This window comes from Brassica oleracea, chromosome C4 (genome assembly GCF_000695525.1).
Source record: "Brassica oleracea var. oleracea cultivar TO1000 chromosome C4, BOL, whole genome shotgun sequence".
In the NCBI taxonomy this organism is placed as follows: Eukaryota; Viridiplantae; Streptophyta; class Magnoliopsida; order Brassicales; family Brassicaceae; genus Brassica; species Brassica oleracea.
Window position 1 is genome coordinate 10,894,079 of NC_027751.1, and position 19,514 is coordinate 10,913,592.

At 34.2% G+C, this 19,514-nt stretch overlaps 3 protein-coding genes across 4 annotated transcripts; 1 reads left to right on the plus strand and 2 right to left on the minus strand.

Moving 5' to 3' along the window:
• Window positions 1-1,996: 1,996 nt before the first annotated feature.
• Window positions 1,997-3,578, plus strand: LOC106342783. The gene is made up of 3 exons (XM_013781817.1): window positions 1,997-2,312; window positions 2,974-2,997; window positions 3,110-3,578. The coding sequence occupies exons 1-3, from the start codon at window positions 2,132-2,134 to the stop codon at window positions 3,454-3,456; spliced, it is 552 nt and encodes a 183-aa protein (XP_013637271.1). The 5' UTR covers window positions 1,997-2,131; the 3' UTR covers window positions 3,457-3,578.
• Window positions 3,489-7,378, minus strand: LOC106342782 (condensin complex subunit 2). 2 transcript variants are annotated; one of them, XM_013781816.1, is made up of 13 exons: window positions 6,975-7,378; window positions 6,790-6,891; window positions 6,578-6,695; window positions 6,234-6,298; window positions 6,102-6,162; window positions 5,820-6,020; window positions 5,433-5,728; window positions 5,202-5,346; window positions 4,851-5,107; window positions 4,711-4,741; window positions 4,366-4,511; window positions 4,147-4,257; window positions 3,489-3,867 (listed from the first exon to the last, which is right to left on the minus strand). In XM_013781816.1, exons 1-13 carry the CDS (start codon window positions 7,242-7,244, stop codon window positions 3,661-3,663), a joined length of 2,010 nt encoding a protein of 669 aa, XP_013637270.1. In that variant the 5' UTR covers window positions 7,245-7,378; the 3' UTR covers window positions 3,489-3,660. The 2 variants fall into 2 exon arrangements, with proteins under 2 accessions (XP_013637270.1, XP_013637269.1); XM_013781815.1 differs by having other exon boundaries at window positions 4,851-5,110.
• A 534-nt stretch (window positions 7,379-7,912) lies between these two features.
• Window positions 7,913-9,979, minus strand: LOC106339366 (splicing factor 3A subunit 2). The gene is made up of 7 exons (XM_013778158.1): window positions 9,743-9,979; window positions 9,358-9,527; window positions 8,937-9,013; window positions 8,763-8,828; window positions 8,592-8,666; window positions 8,410-8,484; window positions 7,913-8,324 (listed from the first exon to the last, which is right to left on the minus strand). Exons 1-7 carry the CDS (start codon window positions 9,892-9,894, stop codon window positions 8,109-8,111), a joined length of 831 nt encoding a protein of 276 aa, XP_013633612.1. The 5' UTR covers window positions 9,895-9,979; the 3' UTR covers window positions 7,913-8,108.
• Window positions 9,980-19,514: the final 9,535 nt, after the last annotated feature.

The following is a 19,514-nucleotide window of genomic DNA, read 5'->3' on the forward strand; positions in this document are numbered from 1 at the left end:
AAAGTGATGGAGGCGCATATTAGGGTTTTCAGTCAAAAGAGACTGATGAAGAAGATGGGGGTTACTTTTGTAATTTTCCTTTCATTAAAAACAGGAAAAAACAAATAAACATTATTTACATGGCTCCGAACCCGCCACCTTATGTGATTTGTTCAGGCACAAACCACCGGACTACCATGTAAACGTGTGTACAGTGTACAAAACATAATTTCTATAATATGTACACCATTTTTCATCTTTTGTGTTATTGATATTTTGTGCTGTGATTTTATACGTCTCTGTGTAATGCATATAATCATGTTTTACATTCTAAACCATATCTATAAAATTGTATTTTTGGTGATACGACACCAACTCTCAAAACACAGCTCCCTAATTAGTATCTCCATAATTTTGCAAATGTGTATTTCAAGTGTGTGTAGCAAATGTATTCACTTTATTCACATGTACATTACGCCACACAAAAATATACTTAAACTATCCAAATGTACATCTCTATACAGAAATATGTACATGTGTACACATGTACACACAAACATGTACACATGTACACATGTATGCATGTATGCATGTACACATTAACATGTACGGCCAATAGTACATTTTGATTATTATACTATATAATTACTATTAAAATTATAAAAATAATGTATTACAATTTTTATGATACAATTTGACGGTTTTATTGATATTTTATACATGTACATATGTACACAATCACATGTATGACTAATTGTAACTTTTGATCACATGATTTTATTGGATTTTAGCATTTTATTTTAGTTTATTTTGAGCTACTTTTTCTATAAGACCCTACAAGTATTCTTTCCAAAACTTTTTTTTGAAGTTTCTATTCAAAATTCAAACATTAATCTCAGTTTTTTGTTAACTCGTTTTGACTAGATCGACAACCAAACTTATACTTTTCATATTCTTAAATATTATGTTTTGGTAAATAGGTGTACACATGAATCATTATACAAATTAATTGGTGTACATGAAAATTGTTGTACATGTGGATAGTGAAAATTTTGTGTAATAGTGTCATACACATATAAATAGATGTACATACACACAAGTGTACACATGGATATTATAAATATGAATATTATTACAACAATGTACATCAACATGTATATTACAGGCCAAGCGTGTATATACATATATAAAATACCGACGTTGCGCAGGAAGTCTAAAGATCTTCTCTAGCCCAAATGGTTATTGCCTTCCTAGTCTTCTTGTAGTTACTCAGGTTCAATTCTCAACCCACGCGTTTTTGGGGTTTTTCTTTTCTTTTTATTTTATTTTAGTGAGGGGGATAATAGCAATTGTACCAAGTCATATTTCTCCTAGCCTAATCTCTGTAACAACGACGCCTCCACTTGTTTCAAGATTTTTCACCCATTTACACACGATTTCATCATTTTATAACTAGATCATACCATATTTTCTACAGATCCTAATAAAAAACACATGTTTTAAACATAAAGCGAAAAAATTACAGAAAAGAATACGAGAAATCCGAGTTTATCTCCGATTAGGGTCATTTCATGGAGTGATGCGGAGGTAATTTTTCGATACGAATGCAGCAGAAACAAGGACATCCCGTGGTGGAAAATCTCGCCATGGGAGCTCGACGCAACTCGATGCTGGAGCTTGACGAAGCTGTAGTTCGTGGAGGAGACAAGACGCAGAAGAGACTTGGAGCTGAAGATGATTTACGGTGAATGGAAAAGAAAGAGAAAGAAAAAGTTAAAAATATTTTAAAATAAAATAATTAAGACACAAAAGGAAAAAAAATAAAGGAAACTAGAATTTTTTTGCAGTTACATTTCGTCAGGGAAAAAGAAGTAAAAGTTAATCAAAAGTACCTTAGGAGCAATAAGTGACTTCTGATGTAATAAAAATTCACAAAGTGATCCCGAGTGAAAATAACTCTTTTAATTATATATATGCGTATTATTATAAAGAAAAACACGTTAATGCATACAAAGCACCGGTAATTAAACACCACCGACAAAACACGAGTGTGATATAGTCGTCAATCAGTCTCTCTCCAATCCAATCCAGTTCTGTCTCCACTGCAAGATCCATCTCGAAATTTGAAGTCTTTTTTGTAAGATCTACTCGTATGGCGAAGCACACGGCGGCGTTGAAAGCCGGACTGACCTTGCTGGCGCTGAGCATGATTGGTTACATACTCGGCCCGCCTCTCTACTGGCACCTCACCGAGGCACTGGTCGCTTCCGCCTCTTCTTGCTCTCCGTGCGTCTGCGACTGCTCTTCCGTGCCTCTTCTCACCATCCCCAAAGGTAAAGGTTTCGTTTTTCTTTTAGTGTGTGTTGCCCTTGATTGAATCTTTGCTAGATCTGATTTAAAGGTTTATATATAGCTTGAGCTACCAGATCTCATGCTTCTGCTTGATTAAGGATTGAGTTCGAATCTCTTTTGGAGATAGACTACAAATGCTATACTATGTTTAGTTGTGTTGATCATCTACAAGTACTGTGTGTCTCTTGAGATTTTTTTGCAAAGTGTTTATTTTTTTCTCCCAGATTTTTTGGTGTGTTGAGTAAAACAGTGATCAGTTTTTTTTTTTTGGTCAATAAGCAGTGATCAGTTTATGATCTCTTAGTTAGGCTATAGTTTGGATCAGAGGGCTTTGAAATTTGCAGATTGTTGTTCTTTGTTTTAAACAAGCTATTTGACCAAGTTTGAGTCTTTGAGGTCTGGCTTGTTGTCGTGTGGTTAAGCATCTTACTTGTTGAATAGCAGTGTTATGTGTTGCGTTTATATACCCTATTTTGGATTTATTTGATTTGCCATAACGAATTCATTGAGGTTCAGATATGTTGTGATCATTGCTTTGTTACTATTTTAAGAGTTCTTAGTTACCATGTCACCTTCCATTAAATGGTACAGAATCAAGCGCTTAATCCAATCCTTTTTACCTTTTTTTATTTGTTTCTACAGGACTCAGCAATGGATCTTTTGGAGGTGAGTCTCCGGTTTACTTTCTCTACTCATCTTTAACACTATGTTGTATATTTCTCGTCTATGTTTGTAGTAAATGATCCGGTTATGAATATCGTTGGCCTTTGACGTGCAGATTGTGCAAAGCATGATCCAGAGGTGAACGAAGACACGGAGAAGAACTATGCTGAGCTTTTAACAGAGGAACTGAAGCAACGTGAAGCAGCATCCATGGAGAAACACAAAAGAGTAGACACTGGTCTGCTAGAGGCCAAGAAGATCACATCCTCTTACCAAAAGGAGGCGGATAAGTGCAACTCCGGTATGGAGACTTGCGAAGAAGCCAGAGAGAAGTCCGAAAAGGCACTTGTGGAGCAGAAGAAGCTGACTTCTATGTGGGAACTCAGAGCTCGTCAAAAAGGATGGAAAGAGGGAGCCACCAAGTCATCTGTTAAATCCAAAAGCAGTGTTCAGGCTTCTTAGAGACACCTAAGTTTTTATGGATCACACGAAAGAGAAAAATCAAGTCAATCAAATTGAATGAAACATTGTACGAAAACAACATATTGTATTAATGGATTTTGAAGAAGCTTATTACAAATCAAGTCAGTACATTGAACTACAACATAAAACTTAGTAGGCGTAGCTACATAAAACATTCTTTTCTTGGTCTTGCTTCATTTTCTTTCAGGCAAAGTTTATTGTTAGATCCTCCAAGTCTTGAGAGCCAACGAGGCTGAGATTGTGCTCGTTCGCCAAGTGCAGCAAGCAGATGAAACATAGATGTGGTGAGATGTCTTGGGTTGTGCCAGCCGCTTTGCAATCATCTGGAAAGCTAGCCAGCAGCTCTTTGAAAGATCTACTTTCTGGTGGTTCTTGTTGGTGTTCCTCATCCTGCCACAAACCAGATTCTGTCACATCACAATATTGGGAAGAAAAAAAAGACAATGAAGAAGATGGTATCCCAAGCTTGCTAAATTAGTTCGTGCATGGAGCCATAAGAAAAAGGTGCATTAAACAGGATGTGTGCGGAACGCTAGATTGTAAAGATCATAACATAATATGGCTGGTGTGAACTACAAATATGTTTCAAGGAGACCATAAAGAGATCTTATCAGAGTGATTTCAGGATAATAGAAACAGAAAGCAGGAACTATGTTTATTTTAGCTAACCTCAATTGGTGGTTGAGGAGATTCCTGAAGACACTCCCATAGAGTTTCCTTCAGCACTTGCACATCAACTTGTTTTGAAGCTTTATCATATTGGACCTCAATTTTGTTGACCTAAAGCATGATTTGTGCATGACAATTACAACAATGTTTCATTGCCAATAATACAGCCTTTTGAAACGATTTGTAACACAATAACCATATGCTAGTCCATATTCATACCTGGCGTGGCTGAGAGATTAATGAATTGGTAGTATCCTCTGCATCACTTTGATCATTTCCATTATCAAAGGGGCCATCATCATAGACATTATCATTTTCCCACGATTCCGCATGTTCATGATCATCATACTGCTGCCTTGTTTCACCTGGAATATGCACATAACAAAACAAGTGGAACTTAAGTTTCTTCGCAGAATCCCAGAAAAAATTTTGCTGATGATTTTTTGAAAACATTTTCTTTGTAAAGGCAATTTTTATTTCGGTAAAGAAAGCAAAGACGCTGGTATGTGCCTCATAAACCGCGAAGGAGACCACCAGTGATGTTTGAAGACTGGAAATTTTTACCTGAGCATTTTCTTCTCCTCTTCCCGATGCACTGTTACCGTTCAAAAGAATTAACTTCAGTAGAGATGACACATAACAGATAAAGAAAGGAGAAACACAACGAGAAAAAAGTAATTGGGTGAGTGTTTAGCAAACCATACCATCACATTCGGTAGTAAAAATAACTTTACTAGATTCTCAGGTTGATAATGACAATCCTCTGGCAGCTTTGTTTGACAAGGGGCTCTATTTGCTGGGAGAAGTAAAGACTTTAGGTTTTTTGGGGGGGCAAAGATATCAGGAATATCTTCCTCCAAAGCTTTTGTAAAATCTAGTTCAGGCTCTGCTTGCTTCTTTTTCCTAGTTTTCTTCACTGGTGGAGAAGATCCGTTTTCGGAAGCAGGGTGAACATCTGGACCTGCTAAAGATTGCAGACAATGTAAACCCTCAGAGAAACTAGATATCTAAGAGGACTTCTCGTAGAGCTTGAAACTGAAGATATAAGCGCATACCTTTTGTTTTCCGGTACTTCCAGTGATCAGGACCTGCCCAAGAATTTTGTTTAGATGAAATTCCCAACGACAAGAAGAGATAGTCGTCAACATTCTCAAATCTTTCATCTGACTCGAGGTCTTGCAGTGAGGCTGGTTCAACTTCCTGCAATGTTAAAATGTTAGCATCAGTTTTCTGAGTTACCAAAGAAAAGAAAAAACAGTGAACATAAGAAGAGTGATGGTAGGAACCTCCGGAAAATTTGAGTATGCTGGTTCCGCATCATTGAGGCCAAAGTTTTCCCCAGCAGCACCAGACTGACCCTCATAATTAAAAGAATCTCCAAAGTTATCGTATCCATCATCATTGTCGGCATAGCTAGCTTCATTATCATGTGATATATCAAATGACTCCGTCGTCTTCTGACTACAAGAAAACGTATCAGATGGTCTCTGATTCTCTTCATCAAATTGATTGATTATGGCCCGAAGAGATGGTACAATCTCATCCTTTTGCCGCATGTTAAGCACCATTTTCTCCACACATTCTGCATATTAACCACGGCATTAGAGAAAAATTAGTGAAACAAAACATGTACAATGGTACAGCGAGAGGAATATCAGCCAACAAAGGCATACCTTTAGCAAAGAATAGATCAATTGTTTCTGATTTATCATGCTGATTTGCAGAAGACACAAGCTTTCCAGGGATTTCTTGTGAGTCAAATAGAACTTGACACCCTCCATAGACTCCTAAATTGTTTAGCAAGAGACCCTTTGCGCCGCCTTCATCAAACTGTGCTGAAGTCTGATGATAAAGGGGATCCACGGCGAATGCCACTGTAAGACATACAAAACGTTATCAGACGGAATTTACTTTTAATAAAGAACAAAGGGAGTTAAGCCAAGTAAGTAAATTACCGTCGAACTTCTTCACGTTAAGAGCATCAAAGGATGGTTCCAGTGTTGATAAAGGGGAGAGCTGCAGGTATAAACTCATCAGTAAGTAGTGTCAACTACCATATCCAGAATTCAGATTTCTATATGAAGTACCTTTTTCTCTGCCTGTTTCTTTTGGTTAGTTGCAGTAACTACAGAACCAGCAGCATCCTCGTTGTCTAGGTTCGTGAAGAAATATCAGAAAAAAACATAAGATAAGAAACTAGAGCTAAAGAAAATCAGAAATTAATGTATAGCATAGCCAATAATTATAGTTATTCAGAAGTCCGTTTAAAAATCAATTGTCAGTGATTTCAAATTCTCATATAGAAGTCAAACCACAGACTAGTTTGGCCCACGAAACAGACCAAAATAGGTAAATGAACACATCTCCATAAACTGACAAAGCGGATTTAACCAAGTGCTAAAGGTAGGATAGTTTAGTGTGTGCAACTAACCTCCGGTGTCATCATGGCCAGCTCGAGTAATTCCACCCAAGACCTTGTATGCTTCAGAATGAACAGAGTCAACCCTCATTGAGTAAATCTTAACTCCAGCTTCAAGAGTGCAACTTGCCTGCCATGCACAAACACAAACGTTTCTTAAAACAATTTTTTCTTTGTGGGTATTCTTAGAAGTCCTAAAATAGAAGAAAACCGAAAGGCTTTACCTTTTGAAAATTGGTTTCAGTATTATTCTCATCTTCAACTTTAATAATCTCACAAAGATGGTCGATCAAATTCAACTCCCACGTATTCTTCTGATTGATTTTCTGTTAAACACAAAAACCTTTAGCCACGAACAAATTCGAAGAGAAGAAACCTTTAGCCACGAATAAATTCGTCGGATACTTACGTTCTCACTGGCCAATTTGATACAATTCTGAAACAACTCGAGAATCTGCTGCTTGTCAAAGCACGGATCTGATTCCTTCTCAAGCTGAGGCCCACGACCGAAAACCACAGATCTACGACGGCTAGCGGCGACTCTGGCGGCGCGAGCTTGTTCACGTTCAAGCCTGTCGTTGTTGGATCCCAAGAAGAAGGGACTTGTCGGAGCCTGGATCCGAGTCGTCGCCGTCGAAGTTGGCCTTTGCTTAGGGTTTGGAGTTAAGGTTTCCTCCATGGCTGAAGCTCCCGGTAAGAGAAATGAAAAACTGTTCGCCGGAAACGAAAATCTCCGCTGGGTTGGGCGGAGCAATGTGTATTCAAGAGATTTTGGGGGATTAGGGATTTTGATTTTCCCTCCGCTTTGGTGTTTTGAATTTCAGTGACGCTGCTGAATGTGTATATTACATAATTACCCCCGTCGCTGTTTACGTCATCAGGAGCCAAAACATCGTTTCAATTTTCAAACAAATTTCAACTTTACTCATTGTCCGGTTCTTTAAGATTAATCGATTCGGTTTTAGATGGTTACTGGAGAGTGGGTATATTATTGATGACCAAATGTATTGATGCAGTTAGGCGAGAACTGATGTGGTGGTTATTAGGTTAACTGATGCGGTGTTTATTGTATAAAGTTTGTATTTTTCTTATATACAGTTATCATATCTAAAAGTAGGTATCATGGAAAATATATGTTGGACTAAACTAATATCAATAGGTCACACTTGTGTTTTAATCGAATAATCGAATAGATAAGTTAAAACCGATATATCCATTAAAATGCTTCCAGTGCAAAAACAAATGACAGTTCTCATAATAGAGGACTTGGTTCAGTTCTTTATAATTGATTGGGTTGGTTAAGACGTGGTTATGAGTTTACCGATGTAATCTATGAAATGCTTCGAGTACAGCAGAAACAAATTGATAACAGAGAACTAAAACATAACAAAGATCGTTATTACATCTGCAGAAATCAGCTTCAAAAATCCATGTCAAAACAGATTTCGGTATTTTAGTACACTCTTGAGAGTTGAGACAAACAGTGATAAAGAGTGCTGTGTTCAAACGGTTTATAGTTGATTCTAGCCTCCTAGTTTCACTTTCACATGTAACCTCCAGATGGTGGTGGTGGAGGTGGTGGATAGGCCCCAGTACCATTAGCCATCGGAGGTGGTGGTGGTGGCAGTGAACCAGATGGAGGAGGTGGTGGCGGTTGAGTTTGAGGGGGCGGTGGTGGTGGAGGCAGAAGGCCATTCGATTCAACAGTGGACTGAGGCTTGAATGGGTCTGGCTTGTTCGGCTTGAAATACACCTGCAACTGTTTATCACAAGTTTCTTTGTCATTAATTTCCATTAATCAAAACAAAAACGTATCCAAGTTGTTATGATAAGAAGTCACTTACAGTAAACATCTTTGAGTCTGGATCCCAGTGAGAGAAAAACTTTGGGGTTGATTTGTCTATCTCTGTGCTTGGAACCTGAATTGACATATCAATATCAATAACCATAATGAATGTAAGAATCTATCATCAAGCAATTTTAGAATATACCAGAATGAAACAAATTAAGAAAAGAAGCATATTACCTTGAAGGCTATGGTTTCATATGGTTCAGCTGCAAACAGAAGGTATTGATATTTCTTGTCATAAGGTTGAACTTTCTGCACAAAAAACAATAAGGAAGAGAATCGTTAATCAACATGAGAACGCTTGTGAAGGTCTTATGAGACACATAAATAAGGACTTGTAACACCCACCTGCTCAAATGAAGACATGACACGATGTTTAGGCTTAATGTTGTCCTCTATTTCAGGATATTCAATCTGAAAAACAAAGTTGAAAAAAAAAAAAAAACATTAACAATCCACTCTAGATAAGTCTTTGATGATTTATGTAATAAGAAGTTCAACAATAACGATTTATATGCTTACCTGAAACAGGAGAGATCTTTGCTTCAACTCGGGGTCGTACTGCTTTGTAACTCGGTACCCTGGTCTACCAATTTTAACTGCAAGAACATACACAAGATCAAGAGTTAGTCATTTAAAGCTGATAACTAAGCAGCGGAGAAATCATCAACCAGAACTTTTAAAGCTGATATTAAGCAAAACCTATCTACCCAATAACAGAGTAACCATAGCAAAGATAAACACTCATGCAATTACATAATCCCTAATAAGATAAATATAACTTCTAATAGGTCAACAACATAAACATGTTTTTAGAAAGCCTATGTACCCAATAACAGTAACCATAGCAAAGACAAACACTCATGCAACTACATAAGCCTCCAAATAAGACAAAAAAATAACTTGTAGACCAATCACATCCCCAAGAGAAACAAGGTGTTACCTGTTCTGCGAACAGAGACTGTACGCTTGTGAGGCTGAGGCTGAGTAGGAGCTTCCTGAGCCTCACGAGCAGCTCGCTTAGCCAAGTTGGTCTGATGCCTCTTACCTTGAGTATGAGCCAGGTAGTTTCCTTCGTTGTTATGCAGCGTTAGACATAGTTTGCACTCATAGCTTCACATCATCAATCAAACACACCAAAACAATGTTAATTCCGTAAAATCACAAAAAGAAAGAAAAAAACCCTAATTGAAGATTTTTTTTAAATCCACACCAAATAGGAACATGAATCTTGATGAACTGCATAAATAAATTTAAAAAAAAAAAGGGCACAATCATCCTCCAACAGTAGAATCTGCTATTAGAGTCTATATAGAAAACACGCATACCTTCCGAGATGGTTTCGCATGAAATAGGGATCTTTCGCAATGTCTATGGTTTCGAGAGCAAGACGACGGAGACGCTCCCGGCGATCTATGGCCTCGTTCTGGGCCGAGGCGGCGCCTCCGCCTCCTGGCTTCGAACCCCATTCTCTGTCCATAGCTTACAAAATCAATACCCTCTCTCTATCGCTCGCTCTTCGATTTTTGCTGAAGAAGAATACTCTAAAAGTTTTGGGATGGGTCGAGATTTCGTTATATGAAGATGAAGATTTGACGGTTTATCAGGGACTCCAGTGTGGGTTGGGTTTCCGTCCGGTCTAAGGCCATATCTCGGCCCATTACTGCTTTTACGGAAAAAATTGAAAAATATGAATCCCATTGGTAATTGGTGCAACTTTAAAAATCATCGGATTTTTTTTTATGTGGATTTAGATTTTATTATTTTAAAATTTAATGAAAAACTCTAAAAAATTGTTATGGATTTTTGGTTCTACAAAACACTTGTACAGCTGTAGGTTATTTCAAGAGCTGTGATTTTGAAATTTTTATTAAAGTTTGATTGCTGTGAATTTAGTGCTACAGAAATAAATGGGGATGTGGATAGCACCTACAACCACTACCAATCACACCCTATATCTTTTATGTTCTTGACTTTTATTTCTTGAACAAAGAACAAATAAAAACTAATAGATGCAAAATATTTTGTTGGAACTTCTCCATTTCAGGTGAGTATCTAATGATAAAAAAAAAATTAATAAGTATTTCAAATGTTAAGATACCCATCTAATAGAAATTCAAAGTATCCCTTGTGAATACTTTGAATATGTATTTCAACATTAAAGATATTCATTCATTTATTTAATCTTAGTTTTTGTGAGAAACTATAAGTTGAGAACCATCCATTTCCAATGTTCTTACATTCATAAAAACAGTAGATGTGAGTCTAATTTCCAATTTTATTATTAGTATTAAAATTATTACAGATTTGCCATAGCTTAATTCAGTTTCAGTTCCTTAGTTTTAAATTAGTTGATCAGTTCTTTCAATTGGGTGATGATCGATTTATTTAGAGTGCCATTAGAATGCAGTTTTAAGACTCAGTTCCGTTTAAAGTAACCTCTACTAGAGACTCTCTAGGTGTGATTTGGGCCAGCTATATATGGTTTGTGGCTCTGTTTGATCCCGTCTAATCATGGTGGGAGCAGTATCCTCTGCTTCCAATCCACAAAAATAATAAGGCAAAACGTTTGTCTAGTTACCTATATCTCTAATTTCAGTCTCTTTCTACTCATATCCTCTTGCTTTGTGTTATATTTTTGGTCAAACTTCATGTCGCATTTTTAGATTTAGTTTCACTTATATTTGGGTTCGAAACTTAATTAGTGAACTGGTGAATATTAACACTAACTTTTTGAAGATTTATGTCATAAAACTTTTGTAAATGACAAGATTTTATGAAGTGGACCATCCATGTCCGCACATGAATAAATAATGCAACAAATACAACACCATATGCAAGTCTGTGCATCAACTAAATTCTCAAAGTCGTCGCAACCATCTTTCTTCAAAAAGGTTTTCTTCCTTCACTTACCTTACGAGAAACACAAAATATACTAAATAAAACAAAAAAAATGATTCGATTCCGACGTACATGCATCTTTGTTCTTCTCTTCGCTCTCGTTTTTGTTTTCTCTAAAGCCCCAAGAACTCATGCTGCTGGAAGACAAACCTTTTCTTCCGGACCTTCTAGAAGAGACATAGGGTTCTTCCACTCTTATGCTACACATACAATCGGTTCAGGAGAATTCAAGCCGGAGAAGAGAAAGATTCCGACGGGGTCAAACCCTTTGCATAACAAGCGATAGAAAGGGTCTATTTCTCTCTCTCCTTGTTTTTAAACTGGAGAATATATGTAATATATATATATATATATATATATATATATATATATACACTTAGATGATTTATACGTACTCCCATATAACATGGTTAGGAGTTTTTGAAATATTTATTTAAGTTTTGGGTAAGCATAATCTTGAATATGTATCCAGATCAACGGCAATTGATCATATGGTATTTATGTCTGTAGATATAAGTATAGTTTGTGTGTATTTGTATGTTCGCAAAAATATGATATGATTCCTTAAATGATGAATAACATAGTAAGATGGTTTTTTGTTTAATCTCATACCATACTATCATTAGCGTAGATGTAGTAATTATCAAGTGCAGTAACATTATGTTTTCCAAGATGATTTTTCTTTTCTTTTTTTTTTGTCGGCCGAAAGATTTTTTTTTTACTACGTAATACTCCCTCTGTTTCTTATTTCTTATTACTTGATGTTTTACTCCATTGCACAAATATTTAAAAAAACTATTTTTTATCAAAAGTATCATTACATTATAATATAAAATTAGTTTATTTAATTATAAAAAGAATCAATTTGATTGTACAGGTTTTGATAAAGTGAAAGTTAATTACGTAGATTTGTGCAAATTTCATCTATTATGAAACAACAAAATTTCTCAAGTATACTGAACCGGAGGGAGTAAAACACATATCGAGAATAACCAAATCAATGGATGTAAGAGGCCTGATATACTCGTAGCTGTATCCAAAGAAAATAACCTATCAAGTAATTAGAACTTAGAGATTATTCTCATCTCTGCAGTCGTCCGTTATATAAATTTTTCAATAATTAGCTGATCATTAGTATATAAACATATAAAGGGTGGCAAATGTAGTATTTGATGTTGATGCTTAATTATCATGGAAGCAAAAGAAAAAGGATAAATCATTTTATTGGTTGTTGTTGAAAATATTTATGGTTTAATGATTCGTTTTGTGGTTGATGCTGAAAATATTTATGGTTTAATGCTGAAAATGGTTTATTTGTTGATGTTGAAAATTATTATGGTTTAATGATTCGTTTTGTGGTTTAATAATTACTTAAGATTTACAACCCTAATCAACTTGCTGGAAATCCAGCGTTGTCTAAGATAATCTGAGTATATATTTCTAGCTTATAGCTTGCGTTTTTAATTTCTAAGTTATAACCTAGAGAGATACGGTTTTCTCATATAGAAAAAGTATGAAGAAAGATGAGTATATGACTATAAATTTATTTTTAGTGTTTCGCGCATGCGCATTTGTTTAGGGTGCAATAAGAAAATCAACTTTAATCAACCAAATTATTATGCAGTTGAAAAATGGAAAAAGGGTATAGTTGTTTTCTTGATACCAATTATAGCACAAGACATTCTGATCCCAAAAAGGGTAAACTGGATGTACGAATATTACAAACAAAAAGTATACTGTAATGTTACTTTCGTATAAGTGATGACATTTGGCCCCGAGGTTTTGGGGGCATAACTGGCTTTGTCTATGTAAATTTTTTTTTTTATAAATTTAGTGGCTTAAAATTTTTTTGGGGTTGTGTTGCGAATGTTACATTTAGCATGTTCCAGGGCCGGCCCTGCACTTCAGGGATCAATCATGTCTGAAGGAGGTGTTATTATAAGAAAAACATTAAACTGAACAACTTTTTAAAAAAAATATTTAATTTGATAAAACTTAAACTAATATAAAAAATAGAACACAACATAAAATTCGAATGTTCGGAGATATATCGAAAAGTGCAAAAAATATAAAATTTAGAATTTTAATGATTTGTGTTTGTGGTTCATACTGAAAAATGATTCTATAAGTTTGGCTACTCCAATTAACTTGCTGAAATTCGAGCTTAATTTGTTCGAAATAGTTTGGTTCGGTTCAGATCAAAATGAGATATTTAATTTTTTTGGGCCCAAAATTTATTTAGCATGTTTGTTTAACTTATGTTAGTGTGATTAATACTCTCATCGTTTTTTAATAAATGTCACATTGACATTTTTCACAAAGATTAAAAAAGTAATTGAAATGTATTCAAATTGTTGTTAATTATACTTATTTAACCAATGGTATTTGAGATAAATAAAATTATTTATAAAATCAATGCAGTTTACAATTAATTTTCAGCTAAAAAAATATAATTTGCATTAAAGTTTTAAAATGATATTTTTTGTGTAACAATAAAAAAATGTTAGAATTACACTTATTATGAAACATAGGGAAATATTATACTTTTGCAAATTATCTGTTCAGAAAACAAAGCCTTTGGTGTTTATGGGAAGCTTAGGTGAAAGGAGTTTCTAGGGCCCTGTGAACCAAATCTAAAGACTGGGTATATATATACACGCATGAAGAGCTAGAGAAAGCATACATTTATGAAAGCTTTTGACCGGGACCTTATGGTCAAGTGGTAAAGGGAAAGGTTTGGGATGTCACCATATTTCAAGTTCATATTTTCCTGTTTATCTACACGGATATGGACTATTGCATTTCGGCCCATTTGAATACCCGAGAGAGGATCTATCCGTAGACTGCACCTCCCACCCGGAGGTTAGATCTGTGTCTTTAATAGATCCGGGTTTAACAAAGACAATGAAGTCTTGGGGATGTATGATATGATGAACTTTACAATCTGATATGGTACCAAAAAAAAACTTCAGAAAACTGAAAAATCGAAGCTCTTGAGAACAATGGACAGAATCACAACTTGTAATCGAGGCCAGCTCGTCGATGGAGATGGAACTATAATTAGTTTGGTCCGTCGAAGACCGTCGTAAGTCTGACAAACCCCCAAAATAACTTTTGACAAAACTACCCTTTTTCCTTTTTTTTCCAAATTGAAAAAAGGAAACTAAAAACAGAAAAATGAAAAAAAAAAGAAAATTGACAAGTTACTTGGGTACTAAGCAATTACGTTATTTCCTTTTTTTGCGACTCACCACTATAGCTATATATGTTCTACTAGCACTCTCATTCTTTCCTATATTTCTTCTTCTACTTCTAGTTTATCATTCATCAAACCCTAAGCCACCTGAGAGAATCAACAAACGAAGAAAGAACAAGATGAAGGATTTGATTGATGCTGCCATCAAGAGCACTCGGAGCCCTAGTGGAGTCGATCGATGCGTCGATCTATTGATTCGGTTGAAGTCTCTGTCTCTCTCCGTCAAAGATATTCTTTACTTCTCCAAGTCGATTTTCAAACTCGAGACTTTGAGAAGGCATCGAAACCCTAAAATCCGGGAAGTGTCTCAATCTTTGTTTACTTCCTTGTTGAAGACGCTCTACTCGCAATGAAGTTACGAGTTAGTGATGTGAAGATTGTAGCTTTGAACAAAAGCATGTCTCTGTTGGTTTCAATAATAGCTTGTAGTAAATCATTGTATTAAGAGTAGTATGAAAGTGAGGAAAAGATGGAAACTATTTGTAAGAAACTTATTCAATAGTCAATAAATAAGATTTATTTTGTTTCTTGATACTGAAGTTACTAAGTCAGTGGTTTCAGCAACTCTCTGTTATCATAAACTAGTTTAAAGTAACACACAACATACTATTAGTATCACTAAGCATTTGCTTCTAATGAACCACACAGGCTTGTAAGAAAGCAACAGAGTATGTCCTATCACGAATCCAAACAACACTTCCAAGCACATACGCTAATTGTTACTGCTCTCCACTTCCATGTTTCTTCTTCTGCTCTTCTGGCTCTTGTGTCGGTGGTGGGTTTGTGGTGAAGCAACTTTCTTCAAGAGGAATCCCCACATAACTCTGGATTCCCTTTAAATGCTGCCATATGATTTGTGTCCCTTGTGGTATTTCACCACTGAGCTGATTGTCACCGAGACATCTCCCACTGTACGCCACATATGATAGTCACAGCTGGAACTCATCTTTAATAGAAGTTCTTCCAAAGCTTGCCTGAGGAATGCACAACAGATCAAGAAGGGTTTAATGAGGTTTTGGATGAACGCTGTAACTGTGTTAATAAAATATTCGAGGAAGGAACGGAGGGAATATTAATCATTGTTTGCGTTTTTCAGGTTTCTTGCTGAAAGATGCAGTAATGGGTTTTGGATGAACGCTATAACTGTCTGAATATCAGTGGCATGATCTGAGGTTTGGTCAGCACAATAAGGCCTAATGTCTTTGCTAGATGAAAAAACTGTAGTATATCCTGAAGAAATTGTAATCTGTAAGAGAGTGTATGAGATCTCAGTTTCCACAAAAGTATAAGATCTCAAATGCTACAATAACTAGATAAAAAGAAACAAAGCATTGAAAATCATCACTTTTTTCCTACGAAATAAAAATCATTTATAGAAGCAAACTTTTTAATCAGTCAACTACATGTGGTTTCAAATGTAACTCATACTCAGCTAAAAGCACTGTTCTAAAATACGTCCTATGCGGCCATATAAGCGCTGGCTATACGTTATACGGAACCTTAAAGTACCGAATTTGACAATTCGGTTAATTTATACGTTATAACCTGTTTTGGAAGTTTTGAGTTGAATTAAAAAGACTAATGAAGACAATTATTTAACTTTGCGTTGGTGATTCCTTATTTTATAGGAAGGTACAACCTCTTTTTTTCTCACTAATCTTTTTAACACGGTGGAAGATAAACGTGTGGATGTTATATTTCATTTTCCAAAATATCTTCTTGTAATGTAAATCTTTGTTTTACATTCAGTTTCTACAAAAAAAATGATCTTAGTATATATTTAAAATTATACTATTTATTTTAGATTATAAAATATTAAGAAATATACAGATTTATGATATATATTTTAGATTTATCTCTATAATTACTAAATATTATATTTTCCTGTATAAAAATATTTACCATATATGCCCCGTGTAAACGTCTGTATATATAGTTAAACGTTATACGATAGTTCACCGCCCGACCAGCGTATAGCGTATTTTAGTACACTGGCTAAAAGACTTCATCTTCTTGTTACGTTAAAAGTGCTTATGCAAATGGTGAAGGGTCTCGAGATTCAAGCGTAGGGGGTGATTGGTTGGACTGTAACTATAAAATTTTACTATAGAATTTATAGTGTAAATGTATTGGTTGTAGCTCGACATTTACTAAAGAATATTTTTCTACAGAGATATTTGTTGTAGTTATGATAACTTTAACTGTAAATTATTGGATGTACTTTTGTAAAATAAAACATGATTGGATAAAATGTGTTGTAGCTGTAAAAAAAACTTTTATGTTATTAAAAATAACAAATTATAAAATTTATCCCAAAAAAAAAATTATAGAGAAAAACAACTAAAATGAAAAGTCAAAGGAAAACCAATGTTACGTTAGGGTTTTCCTTTCTTAAGTTATCTATTGATTTTTTTTTTTAGTTGATAATTTATGTTCTTAAGTTTATATAAGTTTGAATCTATTCTATTAAAACAGCAGTGTGACACACTGATAAAAGTAGAATCCAATTATTATTTTTTTATCTCTATCATTATTTGGAATATTTTTTATTATGCCATTAGACCTATATTTAAATTACCAATTGAAAATCTAAATATTTTGTAACTTCCCTTTTAAGTTCCAACATTCTCGGGCTCCTCTCATACGCGATGGTTATCAGATGTATTTGAACGTGTAAAAATCTATTCTATTAAAACAGTAGTGTGATACACTGATAAAAGTAGGGTCCAACTATTTTTTTATCTCTATCATTATTTGGAATATTATTTATTATGCCATTAGACCTATATTTAAATTACCAATTGAAAATCTAAATATTTTGTAACTTCCCTTTTAAGTTCCAACATTCTCGGGCTCCTCTCATACGCGATGGTTATCAGACGTATTTGAACGTGTAAAAATCTAATAAATTATTAATATATGCTTCACTAACATATAATAGTAGACAGTTACAAGTTACAACTAAATTCTAATGCTAAGTTTTACGACACTTTTCGTCGTCAGAGAACGCCATTATCAGGTTTTAGAAACCCATGGTATAATGTTTTTGTTTTGAAATTGGGACCATGGTATTTATCATCCACGGAATATTACAGCCAATTCTTCTATTTATGATATTTAGTTCTTTGGTTCATGTTTTTGGTTTTATAATTAACCTATCAAATATTTAATGTAACCATTATCTGTACTCTTTTTTTTTACAACAAACCACCAACATTTCAAATTTAGATCAATATATATGATTTAATTGAATTTAAACTATTTGTTTAATATAACATGGCCACAATTAAAATTATTATCTATTTTTAATAAAAAAATCTAAAGTTAGTTAATATTTATAATATCTTACTTTTATAGTGTACCAGATAATTATTTATGTTTTTACGATTATAGTTTTCACGGGTTATTAAATCAAATATACAAAACATTTATTAAATATAAACCAAGTTAAACTAATAAATTAATTTTATTTTATTAAAAAAAATCAAAAAAAAAATCAAGTAAATAGACTAAAAATGGATTGATCCGCTTTAGTATCTATTGATAAATGTTATGTCTAATTATTTATTACATTTATTTAATGAGCCACTTATTATTCTCTTTACATAACTGTATTTAATTTTATTTAAACAATAACCAATACATTAGAGTGATTATCAACAAGTAAAAACTTTTTTAACCCTACGTTATATAACTCTATGTTTTTCAGTTAATATACTCTTACCACTACGTTAGGATAACCCTACTGGAAGCCCGAGAAACGCCTTTCGTTCATTCTTATTTTACTTATGGTACCATAAGTGTATATAAATAAAATTTCTTTAACATATAAGAAAAAAATACAAAAAAATGTTACATATTTACAGAAACATAAAAACCAAAAATTACAAACCAACAGTATACTCACGGGTCAAGATCTAGAACAAACAAATATGATTAAAAAAAACGGTTATATGGGCATATGATTACAAAGTACCGAGCGTATGCCGGATCAACTTTTGAATTGATATTATTTTATAAATAGATTTTGATTAAGATTTATACACAAATATAATTACAAAGAAAACCACAAATATAATTACAAAGCAAACAAAAAATATGAAAATCAAATTTCTAAAAAAAAATTAAAAAACAAATATAAAAATTAAATTTCTAAAAAAATATAAAACAAAAAAATATACCACGGAATCTAGTTATTAGTTTAATGATCAAGGATTGTCATGATTTGAATATACTAAAGATTTTAATATATATATGTACCTCGTATGTTGATCAAAAAAGAGAATGTGATTTTTTTTTTCAATTATGAGTTTATTTTTTCTACTGCCCAAATAAAAATAAGAGCTTTGCATTAAAAAAAAAAAGAAGCAAAATTAGAAGCAAAACACAAATATACAAAGAATTGAGCAGAATGGTTTCAATAAGCAAGCAGCCTTTTGTAGCAGATACAGGACGCATTCAAGCAATGTCAACAATGAAAATTTTAAAAGTAGAAATCAAAGAGAAAGCCTTTACCTGCGTTCTAGAGAGAGCCACTTGTGTTCGTTTTGAACTGCTAAATTTGCAGAATCACCAATGGCTATAAACCCCCAAAACGGACATTTTGATCAACATTGTCAACATATGGGTGCCAAATTAATACAAAAGAAACTTCTGGCGGACAATTAAAATATAACTAAATAATAGGGCCTTTTCCATAATTTACACAAGTCGGGGATGGAATGGATGGATAAGCAAGGCTCTGTCTGGGTCAGGACAAGGTTTAAGGGTTTTTCTGTAGTTCCATCTCCCTCCACTCTCTTCTACGGTAAGAACTCAGATTTGGATTCACTCTATTTCTAATTTTAAACTTTGAAATCGACAACCTTTTTCTTGGCTTATTGAGTTATGTATATGATTTGTCTTAAATACTGTGGAGATATTTCAATTATCCGATCGAATTA